At 39.4% G+C, this 22,606-nt stretch overlaps 2 protein-coding genes across 3 annotated transcripts; one reads left to right on the forward strand and one right to left on the reverse strand.

The window, feature by feature from the left end:
- Positions 1–3,446: 3,446 nt before the first annotated feature.
- On the forward strand, positions 3,447–9,102 carry si:dkeyp-69c1.9 (uncharacterized). Of its 2 annotated transcripts, XM_062049260.1 has the most exons (4): positions 3,447–3,684; positions 8,309–8,407; positions 8,477–8,699; positions 8,867–9,102. In XM_062049260.1, exons 1-4 carry the CDS (start codon positions 3,513–3,515, stop codon positions 8,958–8,960), a joined length of 588 nt encoding a protein of 195 aa, XP_061905244.1. In that variant the 5' UTR covers positions 3,447–3,512; the 3' UTR covers positions 8,961–9,102. The 2 variants fall into 2 exon arrangements, with proteins under 2 accessions (XP_061905244.1, XP_061905243.1); XM_062049259.1 differs by having other exon boundaries at positions 8,309–8,699.
- Positions 9,103–20,921: 11,819 nt separating this feature from the next.
- On the reverse strand, positions 20,922–22,032 carry snrnp35 (small nuclear ribonucleoprotein 35 (U11/U12)). Its single transcript, XM_062046607.1, has one exon. The coding sequence runs from the start codon at positions 21,936–21,938 to the stop codon at positions 21,306–21,308; it is 633 nt and encodes a 210-aa protein (XP_061902591.1). The 5' UTR covers positions 21,939–22,032; the 3' UTR covers positions 20,922–21,305.
- Positions 22,033–22,606: the final 574 nt, after the last annotated feature.

Below are 22,606 nucleotides of genomic sequence, written 5' to 3' on the forward strand. Positions count from 1 at the left end.
CTGTGCAATAATAAACATGTTTTTAAAGTAGTAGTATTAGTTATGGTGCTAAAATGTAGTAATTGTAGTTCCTAAAAGTAGTCATTATAGTTACAGTATATTATGTGCAATAATAAACATGTTTTTTTAGTATTAGTTATGGTGCTAAAATGTAGTACTTCTAGTTCCTAAAAGTAGTCGTTAAAGTTACAATATATTCTGTGCAATAATAAACATGTTTTTAAAGTATTAGTCTTAGTTATGGTGCTAAAATGTAGTAGTTCTAGTTCCTAAAACTAGTAGTTATAGTTACAATATATTCTGTGCAATAATAAACATGTTTTTAAAGTATTAGTCTTAGTTATGGTGCTAAAATGTAGTAGTTCTAGTTCCTAAAAGTAGTAGTTATAGTTACAATATATTCTGTGCAATAATAAACATGTTTTTAAAGTATTCGTATTAGGGCTGCAACTAACAATTAATTTGATAATCGATTAATCTGTCGATTATTACTTTGATTAATCTATTAATAATCGGATAAAAGAGACAAACTACATTTCTATCCTTTCCAGTATTTTATTGAAAAAAAACAGCATACTGGCACCATACTTATTTGGATTATGTCATGTCTGTGTTAATCATGTTTATGTTTTGCTTGGGTTTCGGGCTCTTTTTTTAGTTCCTGGTTGCACTTCCTTGTTTGGTTTGGTTTCCATGGTCACCCATTAGTTTTCACCTGTCTTGTCACGCACCTGTTTCACATCCTCATGTCACGCACCTGTCTCACGTTTTCACTGATCACGTGACTATTTCAATCTGTCTGTTTGTGTTGTTGGTCCTCACACTATTTCATCACTCTGCTTCATGTCGTGTCACAGTTCTTTACCAAGTAAGTTTTCTTCATTTATGCCACAGTTAGTGTTTTTGTTTTATTGTTCATACTTTTTGTGCCCACGTGCATGTCTTTTGTTTCTTAGTCAAGTTTGTATTTCCGCCTTTGTGCGCGCCATTTGTTTGCTTCCTTTTTGTTTGTAGTTTATTAGTGTTAAAAAATAATAAATCATGTATTCAAACTCACGTCTGGCTCGCGCCAACTTTCTGTTGCCTTCTGGAGAAACAAGACCCAAGAACCCAGTCATGACAGATGATTGTTTCTCAGCTGTTTGTACATGTTGCAGTTTATAAATAAAGGTTTATTTAAAAAAAAAATTTTTTTAAAAGCTTCTGCGCATGTGCATAGCATAGATCCAACGAATCGATGACTAAATTAATCGGAAACTATTTTTATAATCGATTTTAATCTATTTAATCGATTAGTTGTTGCAGCCCTAATTCGTATTAGTTATGTTGCTAAAATGTTGTAATTCTAGTTCCTAAAAGTAGTAGTTATAGTTACAATATATTCTGTGCAATAATAAACATGTCTTTTAAGTATTAGTTATGGTGCTAAAATGTTGTAGTTCTAGTTCCTAAAAGTAGTTGTTATAGTTACAATATATTCTGTGCAACAATAAACATGTTTTTAAAGTATTAGTATTAGTTATGGTGCTAAAATGTCGTAATTCTAGTTCCTAAAAGTAGTTGTTATAGTTACAATATATTCTGTGCAATAATAAACATGTTTTTAAAGTATTAGTATTAGTTATGGTGCTAAAATGTAGTTCCAGTTCCTAAAAGTAGTCATTATAGTTACAATATATTCTGTGCAATAATAAAAACATTTTTTAGTATTAGTTTTGGTGCTAAAATGTAGTTCTAGTTCCTAAAAGTAGTCGTTAAAGTTACAATATATTCTGTGTAATAATAAAAACATTTTTTAGTATTAGTTTTGGTGCTAAAATGTAGTACTTCCTGTTCCTAAAAGTAGTCGTTATAGTTACAATATATTCTGTGCAATAATAAACATGTTTTTAAAGTATTAGTATTAGTTATGGTGCTAAAATGTTGTAATTCTAGTTCCTAAAAGTAGTAGTTATAGTTACAATATATTCTGTGCAATATAAAACATGTTTTTAAAGTATTAGTAACGGTGCTAAAATGTAGTTCTAGTTCCTAAAAGTAGTCGTTATAGTTACAATATATTCTGTGCAACAATAAACATGTTTTTGAAGTATTAGTATTAGTTATGGTGCTAAAATGTAGTTCTAGTTCCTAAAAGTAGTCGTTATAGTTACAATATATTCTGTGCAACAATAAACATGTTTTTAAAGTATTAGTATTAATTATGGTGCTAAAATGTTGTAATTCTAGTTCCTAAAAGTAGTAGTTATAGTTACAATATATTCTGCGCAACAATAAACATGTTTTTAAAGTATTAGTATTAGTTATGGTGCTAAAATGTTGTAATTCTAGTTCCTAAAAGTAGTCGTTATAGTTACAATATATTCTGTGCAACAATAAACATGTGTTTAAAGTATTATTATTAATTATGGTGCTAACATGTAGTAGTTCTAGTTCCTAAAAGTAGTAGCAATGTCAGTAACAAAACTACAGTAGTTGTAGAGTAAATGTAGTAATACGACTTATGCCAGCAGTTGTAGTACTACAGTAGCTGTGGTGATACAAGTATTAGTTGTAGTTACTACAAATGTACAGTATTAGTGGCAATTGTATGAGTTGTAGTGCTAATAGTAGAAGCAGTTGCAGTGGTGTAATTAATAGGGAGGAATAGTTTATGTAGTATTAGCAGTACTAAAAGTTTTTACTGTATGTTAAAGTCAGCTATAAAGTAAACAAAGTACTGTATTCTTATCATTTTGTAGTATTTTGCAATGGGATTGTAGTGTATTGACTGCAACACAGTACAGTAGGAGTCAAGTGTAGATACAAGAATAGAACAATGACATCATGTGCAAGAACATATTTAAGTATTTTAGTTCCATTTTTGTGATGTTTGCTCGACACGTTGGAACACATCAGTGAGAATTAAACATCAGAGAAGGAACTTGGCAGAAAAACACGTTACTGACACACTGCCAAGCACTCCTGGGGAACCACTTAGGAGGTCTACTGGACTAGTACTGGACTAGTACTGGACTAGTACTGGACTAGTACTGTGGCAAGTACTGGACTAGTACTGGACTAGTACTGTGGCAAGTACTGTGGCAAGTACTGGACTAGTACTGTGGCAAGTACTGGACTAGTGCTGGACTAGTACTGTGGCAAGTACTGGACTAGTACTGTGGCAAGTACTGGACTAGTACTGGACTAGTACTGGACTAGTACTGTGGCAAGTACTGGACTAGTACTGGACTAGTACTGGACTAGTACTGTGGCAAGTACTGGACTAGTACTGGACTAGTGCTGGACTAGTACTGGACTAGTACTGGACTAGTACTGGACTAGTACTGGACTAGTACTGTGGCAAGTACTGGACTAGTACTGGACTAGTACTGGACTAGTACTGTGGCAAGTACTGGACTAGTACTGGACTAGTACTGGACTAGTACTGTGGCAAGTACGAGCACAGCCAGGCTGAACATTGGCCGACTGCTGCATTGTCTTACTGTAGTTGCTAATCACGCAGCACTTAAATGTGTCACCATGGCGACGGATGGACACACGCCTCAGTCCTGCACCTTGTTGCCCTCACCGAGACTTTTAGCATGGAACCCTCGGACCAAATGTTCATGGAGAACCTTCAAGGCCGCCATGACTTCTTTCTCCGTGCTCGTCCTTACAGAGGGGAGCTGCCCACCATGGCAGGTAAATATCATCCTGGCACTCGTCCTTACAGAGGGGAGCTGCCCACCATGGCAGGTAAATATCATCCTGGCACTCGTCCTTACAGAGGGGAGCTGCCCACCATGGCAGGTAAATATCATCCTGGCACTCGTCCTTACAGAGGGGAGCTGCCCACCATGGCAGGTAAATATCATCCTGGCACTCGTCCTTACAGAGGGGAGCTGCCCACCATGGCAGGTAAATATCATCCTGGCACTCGTCCTTACAGAGGGGAGCTGCCCACCATGGCAGGTAAATATCATCCTGGCACTCGTCCGTACAGAGGGGAGCTGCCCACCGTGGCAGGTAAATATCATCCTGGCACTCGTCCTTACAGAGGGGAGCTGCCCACCATGGCAGGTAAATATCATCCTGGCACTCGTCCTTACAGAGGGGAGCTGCCCACCATGGCAGGTAAATATCATCCTGGCACTCGTCCTTACAGAGGGGAGCTGCCCACCATGGCAGGTAAATATCATCCTGGCACTCGTCCTTACAGAGGGGAGCTGCCCACCATGGCAGGTAAATATCATCCTGGCACTCGTCCTTACAGGGGGGAGCTGCCCACCATGGCAGGTAAATATCATCCTGGCACTCGTCCTTACAGAGGGGAGCTGCCCACCATGGCAGGTAAATATCATCCTGGCACTCGTCCTTACAGGGGGGAGCTGCCCACCATGGCAGGTAAATATCATCCTGGCACTCATCCTTACAGAGGGGAGCTGCCCACCGTGGCAGGTAAATATCATCCTGGCACTCGTCCTTACAGAGGGAAGCTGCCCACCATGGCAGGTAAATATCATCCTGGCACTCGTCCTTACAGAGGGGAGCTGCCCACCATGGCAGGTAAATATCATCCTGGCACTCGTCCTTACAGAGGGGAGCTGCCCACCATGGCAGGTAAATATCATCCTGGCACTCGTCCTTACAGGGGGGAGCTGCCCACCATGGCAGGTAAATATCATCCTGGCACTCATCCTTACAGAGGGGAGCTGCCCACCGTGGCAGGTAAATATCATCCTGGCACTCGTCCTTACAGGGGGGAGCTGCCCACCATGGCAGGTAAATATCATCCTGGCACTCGTCCTTACAGAGGGGAGCTGCCCACCGTGGCAGGTAAATATCATCCTGGCACTCGTCCTTACAGAGGGGAGCTGCCCACCATGGCAGGTAAATATCATCCTGGCACTCGTCCTTACAGAGGGGAGCTGCCCACCATGGCAGGTAAATATCATCCTGGCACTCGTCCTTACAGAGGGGAGCTGCCCACCATGGCAGGTAAATATCATCCTGGCACTCGTCCTTACAGAGGGGAGCTGCCCACCATGGCAGGTAAATATCATCCTGGCACTCGTCCTTACAGAGGGGAGCTGCCCACCATGGCAGGTAAATATCATCCTGGCACTCGTCCTTACAGAGGGGAGCTGCCCACCGTGGCAGGTAAATATCATCCTGGCACTCGTCCTTACAGAGGGGAGCTGCCCACCATGGCAGGTAAATATCATCCTGGCACTCGTCCTTACAGAGGGGAGCTGCCCACCATGGCAGGTAAATATCATCCTGGCACTCGTCCTTACAGAGGGGAGCTGCCCACCATGGCAGGTAAATATCATCCTGGCACTCGTCCTTACAGAGGGGAGCTGCCCACCATGGCAGGTAAATATCATCCTGGCACTCGTCCTTACAGGGGGGAGCTGCCCACCATGGCAGGTAAATATCATCCTGGCACTCGTCCTTACAGAGGGGAGCTGCCCACCGTGGCAGGTAAATATCATCCTGGCAGATACTCAGGGGGGAGCTGCCCACCATGGCAGGTAAATATCATCCTGGCACTCGTCCTTACAGAGGGGAGCTGCCCACCATGGCAGGTAAATATCATCCTGGCAGATACTCAGGGGGGAGCTGCCCACCATGGCAGGTAAATATCATCCTGGCACTCGTCCTTACAGAGGGGAGCTGCCCACCATGGCAGGTAAATATCCTCCTGGCAGATAGTCAGGGGGGAGCTGCCCACCGTGGCAGGTAAATATCATCCTGGCAGATACTTTTCAACATTTTTGTACAACATCACACCTCCAGCTCAGTGGCCAGAGTTTGACCAGGAAATGTCTGGTGATTGTGTTTACATTGTAAATGGAAAGGGAACAGAACCACTTGAATTTTTACAGTAAGATTCTGGCGTCTGAACTGCCATTTTACCTTCAATTCTATGGTCCTTCTTACAGTACATTACTGTAAATGGAAAAACACGAACGCCTGCGCAGCCAGCTTTCTTTTTTTTTAACTGTAAAATCGATTGTTGTTTTTACAGTGCTATTTTTTTTAATGGTAAAAGAGTACACTTGAATTTTTACCCTTAAAAAAAACGGCAGCTCAGTCGCCATCATTTTACCGTAAAAATGTACTGTCGTTTTTACAGTGCATTACTGTAGATGGAAGAACAACACCACTTATTTTTACTGAGACATCAGTTTACCGTGAAATCTCCATACTTTTTTTTTTTTAAACAGCAGAGCACTGTCATAAAGAGCACTAGTTCTCAAATGGGGTTCTTGATATACTCTATCTATCTATCTATCTATCTATCTATCTATCTATCTATCTATCTATCTATCTATCTATCTATCTATCTATCTATCTATCTATCTATCTATCTATCTATCTATCTATCTATCTATCTATCTCTGTGTGTGTGTATATATCCATATACATACATCCATATACATACACATACTGTATATATATATATATATATATATATATATATATATATATATATATATATATATATATATATATATATATATATATATATATATATATATATATATATATATATACAGTATGTGTATGTATATGGGTGTATGTATATGGATATATATATATATATATATATATATATATATATATATATATGTATAAACACACATATACATACATACATATGTATACATATACACATATACACATCTGTATGTATTTATGTATATGTATATACGTATATATATATATATATATTATATGTATATATATACACATACAAACATATGTATATATACATACAAACATATGTATATGTATACACATGCATACAAATATATGTGTATATATATATATAATATATATATATATATATATATATATATATACACATACAAACATATGTATATATACATACAAACATATGTATATGTATACACATGCATACAAATATATGTGTATATATATATATATATATATATATATATATATATATATATATATATATATATATATATATATATATATATATACACATACATACAAATAAACATATGTATATGTATACACATACATACAAAGAAACATATGTATATGTATACACATACATACAAACATATGTATATATTAGGGCTGCAACAACTAATCGATTAAAATTGATTATAAAAATAGTTGGCGTTTAATTTAGTCATCGATTCGTTGGATCTATGCTATGTGCATGCGCAGAGGTAATATTTTTTTATTTTTTATTAAACCTTTATTTATAAACTGCAACATGTACAAACAGCTGAGAAACAATAATCAAAATAAGTATGGTGCCAGTATGCTGTTTTCTTTCAATAAAATACTGGAAAGGATAGAAATGTAGTTTGTCTCTTTTCTCCGATTATTAATCGATCAATCGAAGTAATAATCGACAGATTAATCGATTATCAAATTAATCGTTAGTTGCAGCCCTAGTATGTATATATACATGTATATGTATACAAACATACATATATATTATACATACATATGTATATGTATACATACATACATACGTATCTATATACATACATACGTATCTGTATACATACATACATATATATATACAAACATATTACATATATATGTAAATATCCATAAATATATAGATTTATGTGTATAAACAATTTTTTCATATATTTATGTATGTCTGTATATATATATATATATATATATATATATATATATATATATATATATATATATATATATATATATATATATATACACACACACACACATATATGTCCATATAAATATATATATATATATATATATATATATATATATATATATATATATATATATATATACACACATATAAACACATATATATGTGTGTGCATATATATGTGTATATATATATATATATATATATATATATATATGTATACACACACACACACATATATGTCCATTTATATATATATATATATATATATATATATATATATATATATATATATATATATATATATATATATATATATACACACACACACACACATATAAACACATAAATATGTGTGTGCATATATATGTGTATATATATATATACAGTATATATATATATATACACACATATATATGCACACAGATATATGCATATACATACTTATGTACTGTTTATACACACATATATACATGTAAAAACACACATATTCACATACATATTCACATCCATACATATATATGTAAAACAGTGTATAATAATAATAATTTGAATAAGTGTGTTCATTTTCCCATTTCATACAATCATGCTGCATTTTCCGAGTGTAATATTATAAAAACAAAAAGTCTTGTGAAACTTAAACCTCTGCAGGTTTTCTCCTGTACCCAGACACCCCGGCCAAGATGGAGACCACCTCACGTGAGGCCTTCTGCTCCAGGACCGTCCCACAGCGGCGTGATCGTACTTCCTGTAGGCGGAACGTGTCCCAGTACTTCTGCAAATATATACTGTATTTACTACCTGGTGTGCGTGCTTCAGGTCAGCAGAACTTAGCGCCGGACACCAGGCTCTGTTCTCACCCGGCGACCCCACCACAGACAGCAAGTGGACACGGCCGAGCAGCAGAACCGGCCCAGGATCCACAAGCGGAGAAGATGCTGTCTCAGTACCAGAAGGACTTCCCACCTCCGTCCTGGCCGCGCCGGAGGAGGACTCCTGCTCTCCCGCAGCAGGACAACATCGGCATCAACCCGTCTTTCAGGTGAACTCGCTGGAAGACATCACATGCTGGACAACACACACACACACACACACACACACACACACACACACACACACACAAGTATGGAGGCACTTTCTCCTGGCGTTCAACGACAAAGTGTCTCCAGACTTTTGCACACGAGCATAGTTGCTGTGTTCTGCTTGCAGGATGGAGTTCAGGACCGTCCAGAGGGACACGTACCCCGACTGGCCTGTATCCGGTCCTGAGACGGCAGGGACAAGATCTTCTCAAAGTCAATGACACGTGACTGGGCAATTAATTTTTACCGGGGGCCGCATGAGCAACCCGAGCACTGCTGGAGGGCCACATCCACAATATTTCAATTACATTTTGCTCAATATTATTTTTGATGTATACCGTAAGATAAATAATAATAATAATAATAATAATAATAATTAATAATAATAGTAATACTTCAACATAGTGTGTGTAACAGCATTCCATGACTAATATAAATACATTAACATGAATAATAAATGACAGTAAAATAAGCACACGTATGACTGAGGAGTCATAGTGTAACTTTGTGTGGTGTTTGAGTTGTCCGACTTTTTGTGTGGCCATAAACGCACCAGTGGTTTAGTGCTATGCGTGTTGGTGACAGATGACAAGTTGCTTTTGGCCTGCTTTGTACGGAAGAAAATGACGAGTTTTTCCAGATAGAAGTGTTTTACTCATGTTTTTAGTGTGGTTATGTCCGAATATAAACAGTTTTGCTCAATAAAGTGATGGATATAATTCCTGTCCTCGAAGCATCTCGATAGACGTTACAATAATTGAACGGTGTTGACGAACACCGTTAGGGCCGCTTGTTGTCACTGTCACTCAGAGTTGCATTGCAAAATTACACAGAATAAATGAGTTTATTTTGTTTAGAATTCAGATGGGATTTGATTTGGTGCGCGGCATATATTTGCTGTGCGCAGCAGACGCTTGAGCAGTGTGCAATTGCGCAGGCACGCACCTTAGAGGGAACGTTGCTTGGCAGTCCATGTCTTGTTGAAAACACGCCATTCTTCAGCAACTTTTCTCTTTTTAGCGTCTCGGGTGTAAACCGTGCATCACTTGTCGCTGCGTGTGCACCTTCACTCACAGGTTACACACGGACCATAAATAATACTTTTCAGAATAAAAGCAGCACAGTTGTATTGCGCGCACGACATAGAGGTTTTTTCAACTTTATTTTGTAATTAGTGATTGCAGCTGTTCACATTCACTCACAATCACGCATACGTCCACACGGAAGTAATACAAATAACGCTTTTCAAAACAAAAGCAGCACCGTTGTATTGCACACTCGACATAGATACTTTTTTAAATTTATTGTGTAATTTATGATTGGCCTCACGCGGGCCGGACAGGGACGCACAAAGGGCCGGATGTGGCCCACAGAATGCCCAGGTCTGCTATAGGAGGACAAACATGACACAAACCTCCCTAATTGTTATAAAGCACACTGTTTGTATTAAACATGCTTCACTGATTCCAGTATTTGGCAAGCGCCGTTTTGTCCTACTAATTTTGGCGGTCCTTGAACTCACCTTTAGTTTGTTTCCATGTATAACTTTCTCCGACTTTCTAGGACAGACCTGGGCATTCTGCGGGCCACATCCGGCCCTTTGTGCGTCCCTGTCCGGCCCGCGTGAGGCCAATCATAAATTACAAAATACATTTTAAAAAGTATCTATGTCGAGTGTGCAATACAACAGTGCTGCTTTTGTTTTGAAAATCGTTATTTGTATTACTTCCGTGTGGACGTATGCGTGTGCGTGATTGTGAGTGAATGTGAACAGCTGCAATGACTAATTACAAAATAAAGTTGAAAAAACATCTATGTCGTGCGCGCAATACAACTGTGCTGCTTTTATTTTGAAAAGTATTATTTATGGCCGTGTGTCAGTGTGTAACCTGTGAGTGAAGGTGCACATGCAGCGACAAGTGACGCACGCTTTACACCCGAGATGCTAAAAAGAGAAAAGTTGATGAGGAATGGCATGTTTTCAACAAGACATGGACTGCCAAGCAACGTTCCCTCTAAGGTGCGTGCCTGCGCAATTGCACACTGCTCAAGCGTCCTCTGCGCACAGCAAATATATGCCGCGCACCAAATCAAATCCCATCTGAATTCTAAACAAAATAAACTCATTTATTCTGTGTAATTTTGCAATGCAACTCTGAGTGACAGTGACAACAAGCGGCCCTAACGGTGTTCGTCAACACCGTTCAATTATTGTAACGTCTATCGAGATGCTTCGAGGACAGGAATTATATCCATCACTTTATTGAGCAAAACTGTTTATATTGGGACATAACCACACTAAAAACATGAGTAAAACACTTCTATCTGGAAAAACTCGTCATTTTCTGCCGTACAAAGCAGGCCAAAAGCAACTTGTCATCTGTCACCAACACGCATAGCACTAAACCACTGGTGCGTTTATGGCCACACAAAAAGTCGGACAACTCAAACACCACACAAAGTTACACTATGACTCCTCAGTCATACGTGTGCTTATTTTACTGTCATTTATTATTCATGTTCATTTATTTATATTAGTCATGGAATGCTGTTACACACACTATGTTGAAGTATTACTATTATTATTATTATTATTATTATTTATCTTACGGTATATATCAAAAATAATATTGAGCAAAATGTAATTGAAATATTGTGGGTGTGGCCCTCCAGCAGTGCTCGGGTTGCTCATGCGGCCCCCGGTAAAAATTAATTGCCCACCCCTGTCATACAGAAACCAGATTAAAACAAAAAAAAATTGTTTTTTTTCCCCTCATCTTTTTCCATTTTTCATACATTTTTGAAAAAGCTTCAGAGAGCCACTAGGGCGGCGCTAAAGAGCCACATGCGGCTCTAGAGACGCAGGTTGCTGACCCCCGCTATACGCAGACCACACGTTTTGCATTATGAACGACAGAGCGCTTCAGATCACATTTGACAAGCTTATTCCGACGCCTTCCTGCTCCGTCACTAGGGATGATGTTTGATAAGAAATGATCGAGTTGGAGCCTATTATCCAATCCTATTATCAAACCGATTCCTTATTGATTCTCTTATTGAATCCAGATAGGTTGTTGTATATGGAAAAAAACCACAATATTTGGTTTAACAAAAGCTCACTTTTATTATATAAGAAAAAAATAAAATAAAATAAATAAATAAATATTGACTGTTGTTACCCCCCTAAAAAATAAAATAAAATAAATAAATATTGACTGTTGTTACCCCCCTAAAAAATAAAATAAAATAAATAAATATTGACTGTTGTTACCCCCCTAAAAAATAAAATAAAATAAATAAATATTGACTGTTGTTACCCCCCTAAAAAATAAAATTAAATAAATAAATATTGACTGTTGTTACCCCCCTAAAAAATAAATAAATAAATAAATATTGACGTTGTTACCCAAAGTATATTAAGTGGGATTTTTCACAAAAACAAATATATACAGTAACACAAAAACAAGCTGTCTCTGTGATCACTATAGGTGTATAAATAATAATATAATGTTAAATAAAATCAGTCCCTTGGGCAAAAAAACTGAAAATAATACAGCTCTCCAAAAAGTGCACTTCTGCTGCTATTGGAACATACTAACTACACACACTATGACACTAAAAACGCCACAGTCATCAATCAACAATTCTGCAGTCCTGGTTGACATAAGAGGTAACCTTATTTTAGCCTAAAGGCTACAAGTGAGCAGATATGGAAATTAACCGGCAACAGTTAACGTTAGTTACTCACCGGCACTATCACTGGGGCTGCAGGTTGAAGCACAGGAAGAGGGGCGTGCTTCATCACCTCTGTCGCTGCTTCTCCACCTGTCGAAAACACGACACGGTTCTCGAACATTCAGGTTATGTGCGGCCTAAACATGTTTCAACATGTTTGTTGTACTGCTCCCCTCACATGAGAGCGAAGCCTGGCAATAATTGCATATTGCAGTTTTCTCCTTGTATTTTTTTGTCAAATGAGGCGTTTGGCATTGAGGTGTTTTTTTCCGGTCTGCTTTCTGTATCTGCCGCCTAATGACTGAGCTACGTCATTTCCTGTGATGTCCCACAGGGCATTTCCTGTGGGACGGGATTCGTTCCCAGGGATTCGAATAAAGAACCAACTCTTTTTCTTTACTATAGTGGCCTCGATAACGGGAACCGGTTCTTAAAAAGGGATTAGAGTCCATGGAATTGGTTCTTTTCTTATCGAAAAACCGGGAGAACGGGTTTCGAACAACATCCCTATCCGTCACTGATAAGAGAAGAAAAGCCAGTTTCTCTCGACCCGATCCACCTTGGCACGCAGAGTTAATGGCCGTCATACTGGTTTCAACAGGTGTGTTGGATCACGGCTGTCCAAAGTGTGGGGGGCCGTTGGCAACCAACAGGTCATTTTTAACGGCACAGTCTAAATATACAACTACAAACAAAAAAAAAGCATAAGAAGTGGGGAGAAAACAGGTGAAATAGAGCAAGAAAAAGTTGCCATGTCCCATGCAGGCTTTTGGCCTTTAAAACTGTCAATGTGGGCTCTGTACCGAGGATGTCGTGGCTTGTACAGCCCTTTGAGACACTTGTGATTTAGGGCTATATAAATAAACATTGATTGATTGATCATTGAATGCTCCAAAAATATTACGGAATCAAAATCAATTATAGACCTATTCAAAGCTCTAATTATATCAAATATTCTACTTTGAAAAGGAACAATATTGCATTATTTTGTGTTTGCCATATAAAAACAAATGTTTTCTACGACAAAAATAGGATGAAAGCTAAAAACAATAACAACTTCCAATGTTGATTCAAACATTGACAGTTAAAAAAAATATATATATTTTGTATTTTTTTATTTTTATTGATCTATATATATTAATCTATATAGCTGAGGTTGCTGTGGTTTATCCATTAAACAGTGCTCTCAATACATATAGCGGAATATTCCTTAGGTCAGGAAAAAACACATGGAGGCTATTTCATCCCTACAGCTGTGTCACAGGTTTCCCTGCTCTTCAGGGGAGTTTCTATATATTATATATATACTGTATATAATGTAGGGCTGCAACAACTAATCCATTAAATCGATTATAAAAAATAGTTGGCGATTAATTTAGTCATCGAGTCATTGGATCTATGCTATGCGCAGAGGCCATTTTTTTTTTTTTTATTTTTTTTTTTAATAAACCTTTATTTATAAACTGTACAAACAGCTGAGAAACAATAATCAAAATAAGTATGGTGCCAGTATGCTGGTTTTTTTTCAATAAAATACTGGAAAGGATAGAAATGTAGTTTGTCTCTCGTATCCGATTATTAATCGATTAATCGAAGCAATAATCGACAGATTAATCGATTATCAAATTAATCATTAGTTGCAGCCCTAATATAATGTATAGAAACTCCCCTGAAGAGCAGGTGTGTGTGTGTATAAATATATATATATATATATATATATATATATATATATATATATATATATATATATATATATATATATATATATATATATATATATATATATATATATATATATATATATAGACGCGTGACGTCAATGGTTGAAGTGGAAGTATTGGGACACATTGTATCCAATACAAAAAGCTCTGTTTTCATCTCATAATTCCACAGTATTGTGGACATCTGTGTTGGTGAATCTTTTGCAATTTGTTTAATGAACAATGAAGACTGCAAAGAAGAAAGTTGTAGGTGGGATCGGTGTATTAGCGGCTGGCTGCAGCAACACAACCAGGAGGACTTTGAGGTGGATAGCAGACGCGCTATCCGATGCTAGCCGCCGACCGCATCGATGATCGGGTGAAGTCCTTCGTCGCGCTGTCGATCGCTGGAACGCAGGTGAGCACGGGTGTTGATGAGCAGATGAGGTCTGGCTGGCGTAGGTGGAGCGCTAATGTTTTTATCATAGCTCTGACGAGGTCCCGTAGCTAAGTTAGCTTCAATGGCGTTGTTAGCAACAGCATTGCTAGGCTTCGACAGGCGGCACAGCATTAACCGTGTGGTTACATGTCCAGGGTTTGGTTCGGTGTCTCCTGATAGTAGTATAGTTGATCTGCTGTCTATCCTTCCAGTCGGGGGCTTATTTCTTTTGTTTCTATCTGCCGTTAAGCCCGATGCTATCACGTTAGCTCCGTAGCTAAAGTGCTTCACCGATGTATTGTCGTGGAGATAAAAGTCACTGTGAATGTCCATTTGGCGTTCTGGACTCTCATGTTCAAGAGGATATAGTATCCCAGGTGGTTTCAAATACAAATCCGTGATCCACAATAGAAAAAGGAGAGAGTGTGGAATCCAATGAGCCAGCTTGTACCTAAGTTACGGCCAGAGCGAAAAAAGATACGTCCTGCACTGCACTGTAGTCCTTCACTCTCACGTTCCTCATCCACAAATCTTTCATCCTGGCTCAAATTAATGGGGTAATCGTCGCTTTCTCTGTCCGAATCTCTCTCGCTGCTGGTGTAAACAATGTGCAGATGTGAGGAGCCTTTCAACCTGTGACGTCACGCTACTTTCAACCTGTGACGTCACGCTACTTTCAAGCTGTGACGTCACGCTACTTTCAACCTGTGACGTCACGCTACTTTCAACCTGTGACGTCACGCTACTTTCAACCTGTGACGTCACGCTACTTTCAACCTGTGACGTCACGCTACTTTCAACCTGTGACGTCACGCTACTTTCAACCTGTGACGTCACGCTACTTTCAACCTGTGACGTCACGCTACTTTCAACCTGTTACGTCACGCTACTTTCAACCTGTGACGTCACGCTACTTTCAACCTGTGACGTCACGCTACTTTCAGCCTGTGACGTCACGCTACTTTCAACCTGTGACGTCACGCTACTTTCAACCTGTGACGTCACGCTACTTCCAACCTGTGACGTCACGCTACTTTCAACCTGTGACGTCACGCTACTTTCAACCTGTGACGTCACGCTACTTTCAACCTGTGACGTCACGCTACTTCCAACCTGTGACGTCACGCTACTTTCAACCTGTGACGTCACGCTACTTTCAACCTGTGACGTCACGCTACTTTCAACCTGTGACGTCACGCTACTTTCAACCTGTGACGTCACGCTACTTTCAACCTGTGACGTCACGCTACTTCCAACCTGTGACGTCACGCTACTTTCAACCTGTGACGTCACGCTACTTCCAACCTGTGACGTCACGCTACTTCCAACCTGTGACGTCACGCTACTTTCAACCTGTGACGTCACGCTACTTCCAACCTGTGACGTCACGCTACTTTCAACCTGTGACGTCACGCTACTTTCAACCTGTGACGTCACGCTACTTTCAACCTGTGACGTCACGCTACTTTCAGCCTGTGACGTCACGCTACTTTCAACCTGTGACGTCACGCTACTTTCAACCTGTGACGTCACGCTACTTTCAGCCTGTGACGTCACGCTACTTTCAACCTGTGACGTCACGCTACTTTCAACCTGTGACGTCACGCTACTTTCAACCTGTGACGTCACGCTACTTTCAAGCTGTGACGTCACGCTACTTTCAACCTGTGACGTCACGCTACTTCCAACCTGTGACGTCACGCTACTTTCAACCTGTGACGTCACGCTACTTTCAACCTGTGACGTCACGCTACTTTCAACCTGTGACGTCACGCTACTTTCAAGCTGTGACGTCACGCTACTTTCAACCTGTGACGTCACGCTACTTTCAACCTGTGACGTCACGCTACTTCCAACCTGTGACGTCACGCTACTTTCAACCTGTGACGTCACGCTACTTTCAACCTGTGACGTCACGCTACTTTCAACCTGTGACGTCACGCTACTTTCAACCTGTGACGTCACGCTACTTTCAACCTGTGACGTCACGCTACTTTCAACCTGTGACGTCACGCTACTTTCAACCTGTGACGTCACGCTACTTTCAACCTGTGACGTCACGCTACTTTCAACCTGTGACGTCACGCTACTTTCAACCTGTGACGTCACGCTACTTTCAACCTGTGACGTCACGCTGCTTTCAACCTGTGACGTCACGCTACTTTCAACCTGTGACGTCACGCTACTTCCGCTACAGGCAAGGCTTTTTTATCAGCAACCAAAAGTTGTCAACTTTATCGTCGATGTTCTCTACTAAATCCTTTCAGCAAAAATATGGCCAAATGATGAAGTATGACACATAGAATGGATCTGCTATCCCCGTTTAAATACAAAACATTCATTTCAGTAGGCCTTTAACATTCACACACTTTGAGGGAAGCCAAAAATCCCTGTTTTGTGTTGCGTGTTGTTTATACTTTTAATTACGTTAAATGTGTTGTTTTTATAATCAAACAATTTCTCATTAAAATGTTTTGGGTAAAAAAACATGTCAATTTAATTCAAGTTTGAGTCCAAAAGTATATAAAAATAATTGGTTCCACATAAATAAATGTGTTTTGTGAGGAGGATAGGCAGGGGGTTCCAAACAGGGCCCCAATTTAGCCCTACTTGCATGTTCGGTTTTCAAGTTGATCTGCTGCATCGCCTCAGAGTTGGTGAAAGTGACTTCTAGATGATAAATGACCTGTATAGTGGAAGGATGTGGACATAAACCCACAAGTTAGCCAACTTTGATATCCAACTTCAACCCAGACATGGCGAGAAAGACAAAAAAACACTAACCACTTTTTTTCCACCTGTGTGAAGATTATGATGAATTATTCGTGTAAACAGACAGACTTTAACATCCCATCATTCTTTATCCCGGTGAGAGCAGACGTTGTACAGTGAGTGATTGTTTTAGAATGTCCATAGTTTGTACATCTTGCTCAGCACTTAGCAAAACTGCTACATGATGCTCACTGTTTCGCTAAAGCTGCACCCGTTTAGCACACAGCTTTGAAAACTTGTAGGTCATCCTCCTTATATTCAGGCTCAAAAACGTACCTTTCTGGATAGTTTGTAGTCTCTCATCAAGTCTGCCATGATTAGTAGTGTTGTTGTTGTAGGAAAAAGCGAACGTTATGATGCATCTGTGAATTTAATACGCTGACATAAGCTTAAAATGAGCAAAATACGTAAATATTCCATGTTATTATGAACGTTACTACATTACATATATACTTACAGCGTGTATATAGCTCGGTTGGTAGAGTGGCCGTGCCAGCAACTTGAGGGTTCCAGGTTTGATTCCCGCTTCCGCCATCCTCGTCGCTGCCGTTGTGTCCTTGGGCAAGACACTTCACCCACCTGCTCCCGGTGCCATCCACGCTGCTTTAAATGGAACCTAGATATTGGGTAAAGCGCTTTGAGTCACGAGAGAAAAGCGCTATATAAATATAATTCACTTAACTATATAGACATTTCTTCTGGGTGCTTTATTGGCGAAATAGAGCAACTCTGATTACCTCCATTGTTGGCTGACTTTATCAAATAAAAGTTAGAATCTTCAAATAAAATAAACGCACATGTGTTCTTGTCTTGCATAAGGAGTGTGAAGTGTATTATATTTATATAGCACCTTTTCTCTAGTGACTCAAAGCGCTTTACATAGTGAAAGCCAATATCTAAGTTCCATTTAAAGCAGTGTGGCTGGCACTGGGAGGAGGTGGGTCAAGTGTCTTGCCCAAGGACACAGCGGCAGAAGCGGGGATCAAACCTGGAACCCTCAAGTTGCTGGCACGGCCACTCTACCAACCGAGCTATACCGCACCGCATTCTGGAAAACAGGCAACATTTCTAAAAGCAAGTGCAGTTTCCCTTTAAGACCCCAAATACCGTACTGCATGTCCGAGAGGGACAAGCAGTATGAAATGGATGGATGGATGTTACTTTGATCCATGCCAGACTTGTACATAATCCACTGAAGTCCACTTCAAAGGGTTATATTAATAATAATAATAATAGATTGTATTTGTAAAAAGCACTTCACATTGAGTAAACAACCTCAAAGTGCTACAGTGTCTTAAAAAATACAAAATAAAATAAAAAGATATTAAAAAAATAAAAAAACTAGAACCGCAAAATAGCTAAAACATATATCTAAAAAAAAAAGTTTTTTTTTAAAAAGAAGGGTTTTTAAGCCTTTTTTAAAAGCATCCACAGTCTGTGGTGCCCTCAGGTGGTCAGGGAGAGCGTTCCACAGACTGGGAGCGGCGGAGCAGAAAGCCCGGTTCATCGCCGGTTTCCGTGCCTGCTCCTCTCCTGGTACCGGAAGTCATCCCTACCCCTGCTCCGGTCCCGGTTATCCCGACCGTAGTCTCTAGATCAGAGGTGCTCATTACTTCCATGGCGAGCTACCGGTGGATCACGGAGGGTGTGTCAGCTGATCACCAGCCAGGCTTTCAAAAAATAGTCCTAAAAATGAGCGATCATAAATCTTCACCATGACGTCACTTGATTGACATTCACAGCACCCGAAGGTCTTGTGAGATGACGCTGCCTGCTGCCAGCTCATTATTAAGAAAAAATGACCGACAGGAAGGCGAGAAACACTTTTTATTTCAACAGACTCTGGCGCCGTACCTGTCGTCAAAACTCCAAAGAGCGACTGCACAGTTGCACAATAAAAGCGCTGCTTCATCCTGCCTGCGCTAACAAAATAAGAGTCTCAGAAAGCTGGCGTGCACAAGCTAGCAAGCTACGGAGTTTGCCGCCAATGTATTTCTTGTAAAGTGTATACAAAGGAGGACGGAAGCTGGACAAATAAAGATGGCAAAAAGTAACCACTTTCATGTGGTGTTGGACAGAAAGGAGGACTTGTTTTCTCCTCCGTTTGAAAAGGTGGACGTTATCATCACTAACTGTCTGATTCTATCAATGCTAGTCATCAGTAATTATCATCACTAACTGTCTGATTCTATCAATGCTAGTCATCAGTAATTATCATCACTAACTGTCTAATTCTATCAATGCTAGTCATCAGTAATTATCATCACTAACTGTCTAATTCTATCAATGCTAGTCATCAGTAATTATCATCACTAACTGTCTGATTCTATCAATGCTAGTCATCACAATCAGGTAATACACCAACTTATATTCTTGTCTTCATGAAAGAAAGGAATCTATATGTGTTAAACATGCTTGTATTATCTTTAAACACATTTAACTTGTTAACAATATTAACTATATGTGTTAAACATGCTTGCATTATCTTTAAACACCTTTAACTTGTTAACAATATTAACTATATGTATTAAACATGCTTGTATTATCTTTAAACACATTTAACTTGTTAACAATATTAACTATATGTATTAAACATGCTTGTATTATCTTTAAACACATTTAACTTGTTAACAATATTAACTATATGTGTTAAACATGCTTGTATTATCTTTAAACACATTTAACTTGTTAACAATATTAACTATATGTGTTAAACATGCTTGCATTATCTTTAAACACCTTTAACTTGTTAACAATATTAACTATATGTGTTAAACATGCTTTTATTATCTTTAAACACATTTAACTTGTTAACAATATTAACTATATGTGTTAAACATGCTTGTATTATCTTTAAACACATTTAACTTGTTAACAATATTAACTATATGTGTTAAACATGCTTGCATTATCTTTAAACACCTTTAACGTGTTAACAATATTAACTATGTGTTAAACATGCTTGTATTATCACCAAACACCTTTAACGTGTTAACAATATTAACTATATGTGTTAAACATGCTTGTATTATCTTTAAACACCTTTAACTTGTTAACAATATTAACTATATGTGTTAAACATGCTTGTATTATCTTTAAACATCTTTAACTTGTTAACAATATTAACTATATGTGTTAAACATGCTTGTACTATCATTAAACACCTTTAACTTGTTAACAATATTAACTATATGTATTAAACATTCTTGTATTATCATTAAACACCTTTAATTTATTAACAATATTAACTATATGTGTCAAACATGCTTGCATTATCATTAAACACCTTTAACTTGTTAACAAAACATACATTTCATAAATAAGTAAACATAAATGATATATATGAATGAGGTAGATCCCCGCGACTTGATCAATTGAAAAGTAGCTCGCCTGCAGAAAAAGCGTGAGCACCCCTGCTCTAGATATTGGGTTTCACTATGTAAAGCGCTTTGAGTCACTAGAGAAAAAGCGCTATATAAATATAATTCACTTCACTATATACAGATTGGAAGGAGGCTTCTGGATGTTTTTTTGGGTGCTTTATTGGCGAAATAGATAATAAATTACCTCCATTGTTGGCTGGCTTTAATTACGAGTAGGGCTGCAACTAACGATTAATCTGTCGATTATTACTTCGATTAATAATCGGATAAAAGAGACAAACTACATTTCTATCCTTTCCAGTATTTTATTGAAAAACCCCAGCATACTGGCACCATACTTATTTTGATGATTGTTTCTCAGCTGTTTGTACATGTTGCACTTTATCAATAAAGGTTTATAAAAAAAAAGGAGCTTCTGCGCATGCGCATAGCATAGATCCAACGAATCGCTGACTAAATGAATGGCCAACTATTTTTATAATCGATTAGTTGTTGCAGGATCCATGTGAGACTTGTACATAGTCCACTTGAAAGGGTTCATCTCCGGTTTCCGTGCCTGCTCCTCTCCTGGTACCGGGAGTCGTCCCTCCCCCTGCTCCGGTCCCGGTTGTAGTCTCGACCTCCACCGGCCCCAGGCCGCTCCCACTCCTTCCGCCCGCCGCTCCCCAGGTTGATGGGCTTGCGGAAGGGTCGGTCCCGGCCGCCGAACCTCAGCTGGCCGGACTCCTTCTTCCCGCCCTGGCCGCCGCCGAGCCGCCTGGGGAGCCAACCTTTCAGGGTCCGCTCCAGTTCGAAGTCCACGAAGAGTTCGTGCTGGTCCAGCAGCAGCTTGTTGGCGTCCCGGCGGGCTCGGAGCACCGCGCGCTCCTCCTTGTACTCGATGAAGGCGTAACGCTTGGAGAATCCCGTCACGATGTCCCGCAGCAGCCGCAGCCGCTTGATGTCGCCGAACTTGGAGAAGACTTGCTGCAGTTTGTCCTCCGTGGTCTGCGGGTTGAGTCGGGCCACGAAGAGCGTCAGCAGCGGGTCTCCCACCACGCCTTTGTTGGGCTTGTAGCGGGCGCACATGGCCCGCCACACCGCTCGGTCGTGGGGTTCCACGTCGGTACCGTCGATGCTGCCGGCTTTTAGCGGCTCGTACACCTTCGCGATCGGATTCCAGTCCTCCATTTTACACCCCGACTTTCTTAGGCTTTGTTGACAGGAAATGCTTTATACGACTTCCGCCTGTTAAAGCACTCCGCCGTGAAACAAGTGGCACCTTTCTAAGGTTCCGCCTATTTAACGCACGAGTCACATTATTTGACACAATCAGTACTTAACTATAATGACGTAACCTATTTTTTATGGACTCGCCTCTTTGTGTTGTTAAGTTCCTGTTACAAGCAGAGACATCTTCTAAGGGTACGCTACTGCCTACTGGCGCTGACGAGACGCCATCTTGGAGTGGTGATCAGTGCAATTCATGAACTGTCAGCGCATTTCATTCATCTTACCTCACTGAATACCACTCATTTTCACGCGCTTTTTTTGTCATACGTGTCGCTATGATAAAGGACACATGTTTTATTATTCATAGTTTGCTTAACTAATAGAATATTCTTTGATTGATTGATTGATTGATTGATTGATTGAGACTTTTATTAGTAGGTTGCACAGTAAGTCTTTGCTGTCGTCCAGCATTCTGTTTTTGTTTACTTTGTAGCCAGTTCAGTTTTACTCTGGTTCTGCATAGCCTTCCCTGAGCTTCAATGCCTTTTCTTAGGGGCACTCACCTTTGGTTTATTTTTGGTTTAAGCAACGTTTGGAATAAAACTCCCAGAAAGGTATAGTCAATA

Source organism: Entelurus aequoreus, linkage group LG05 (assembly GCF_033978785.1).
Source record: "Entelurus aequoreus isolate RoL-2023_Sb linkage group LG05, RoL_Eaeq_v1.1, whole genome shotgun sequence".
Lineage (NCBI taxonomy): Eukaryota > Metazoa > Chordata > Actinopteri > Syngnathiformes > Syngnathidae > Entelurus > Entelurus aequoreus.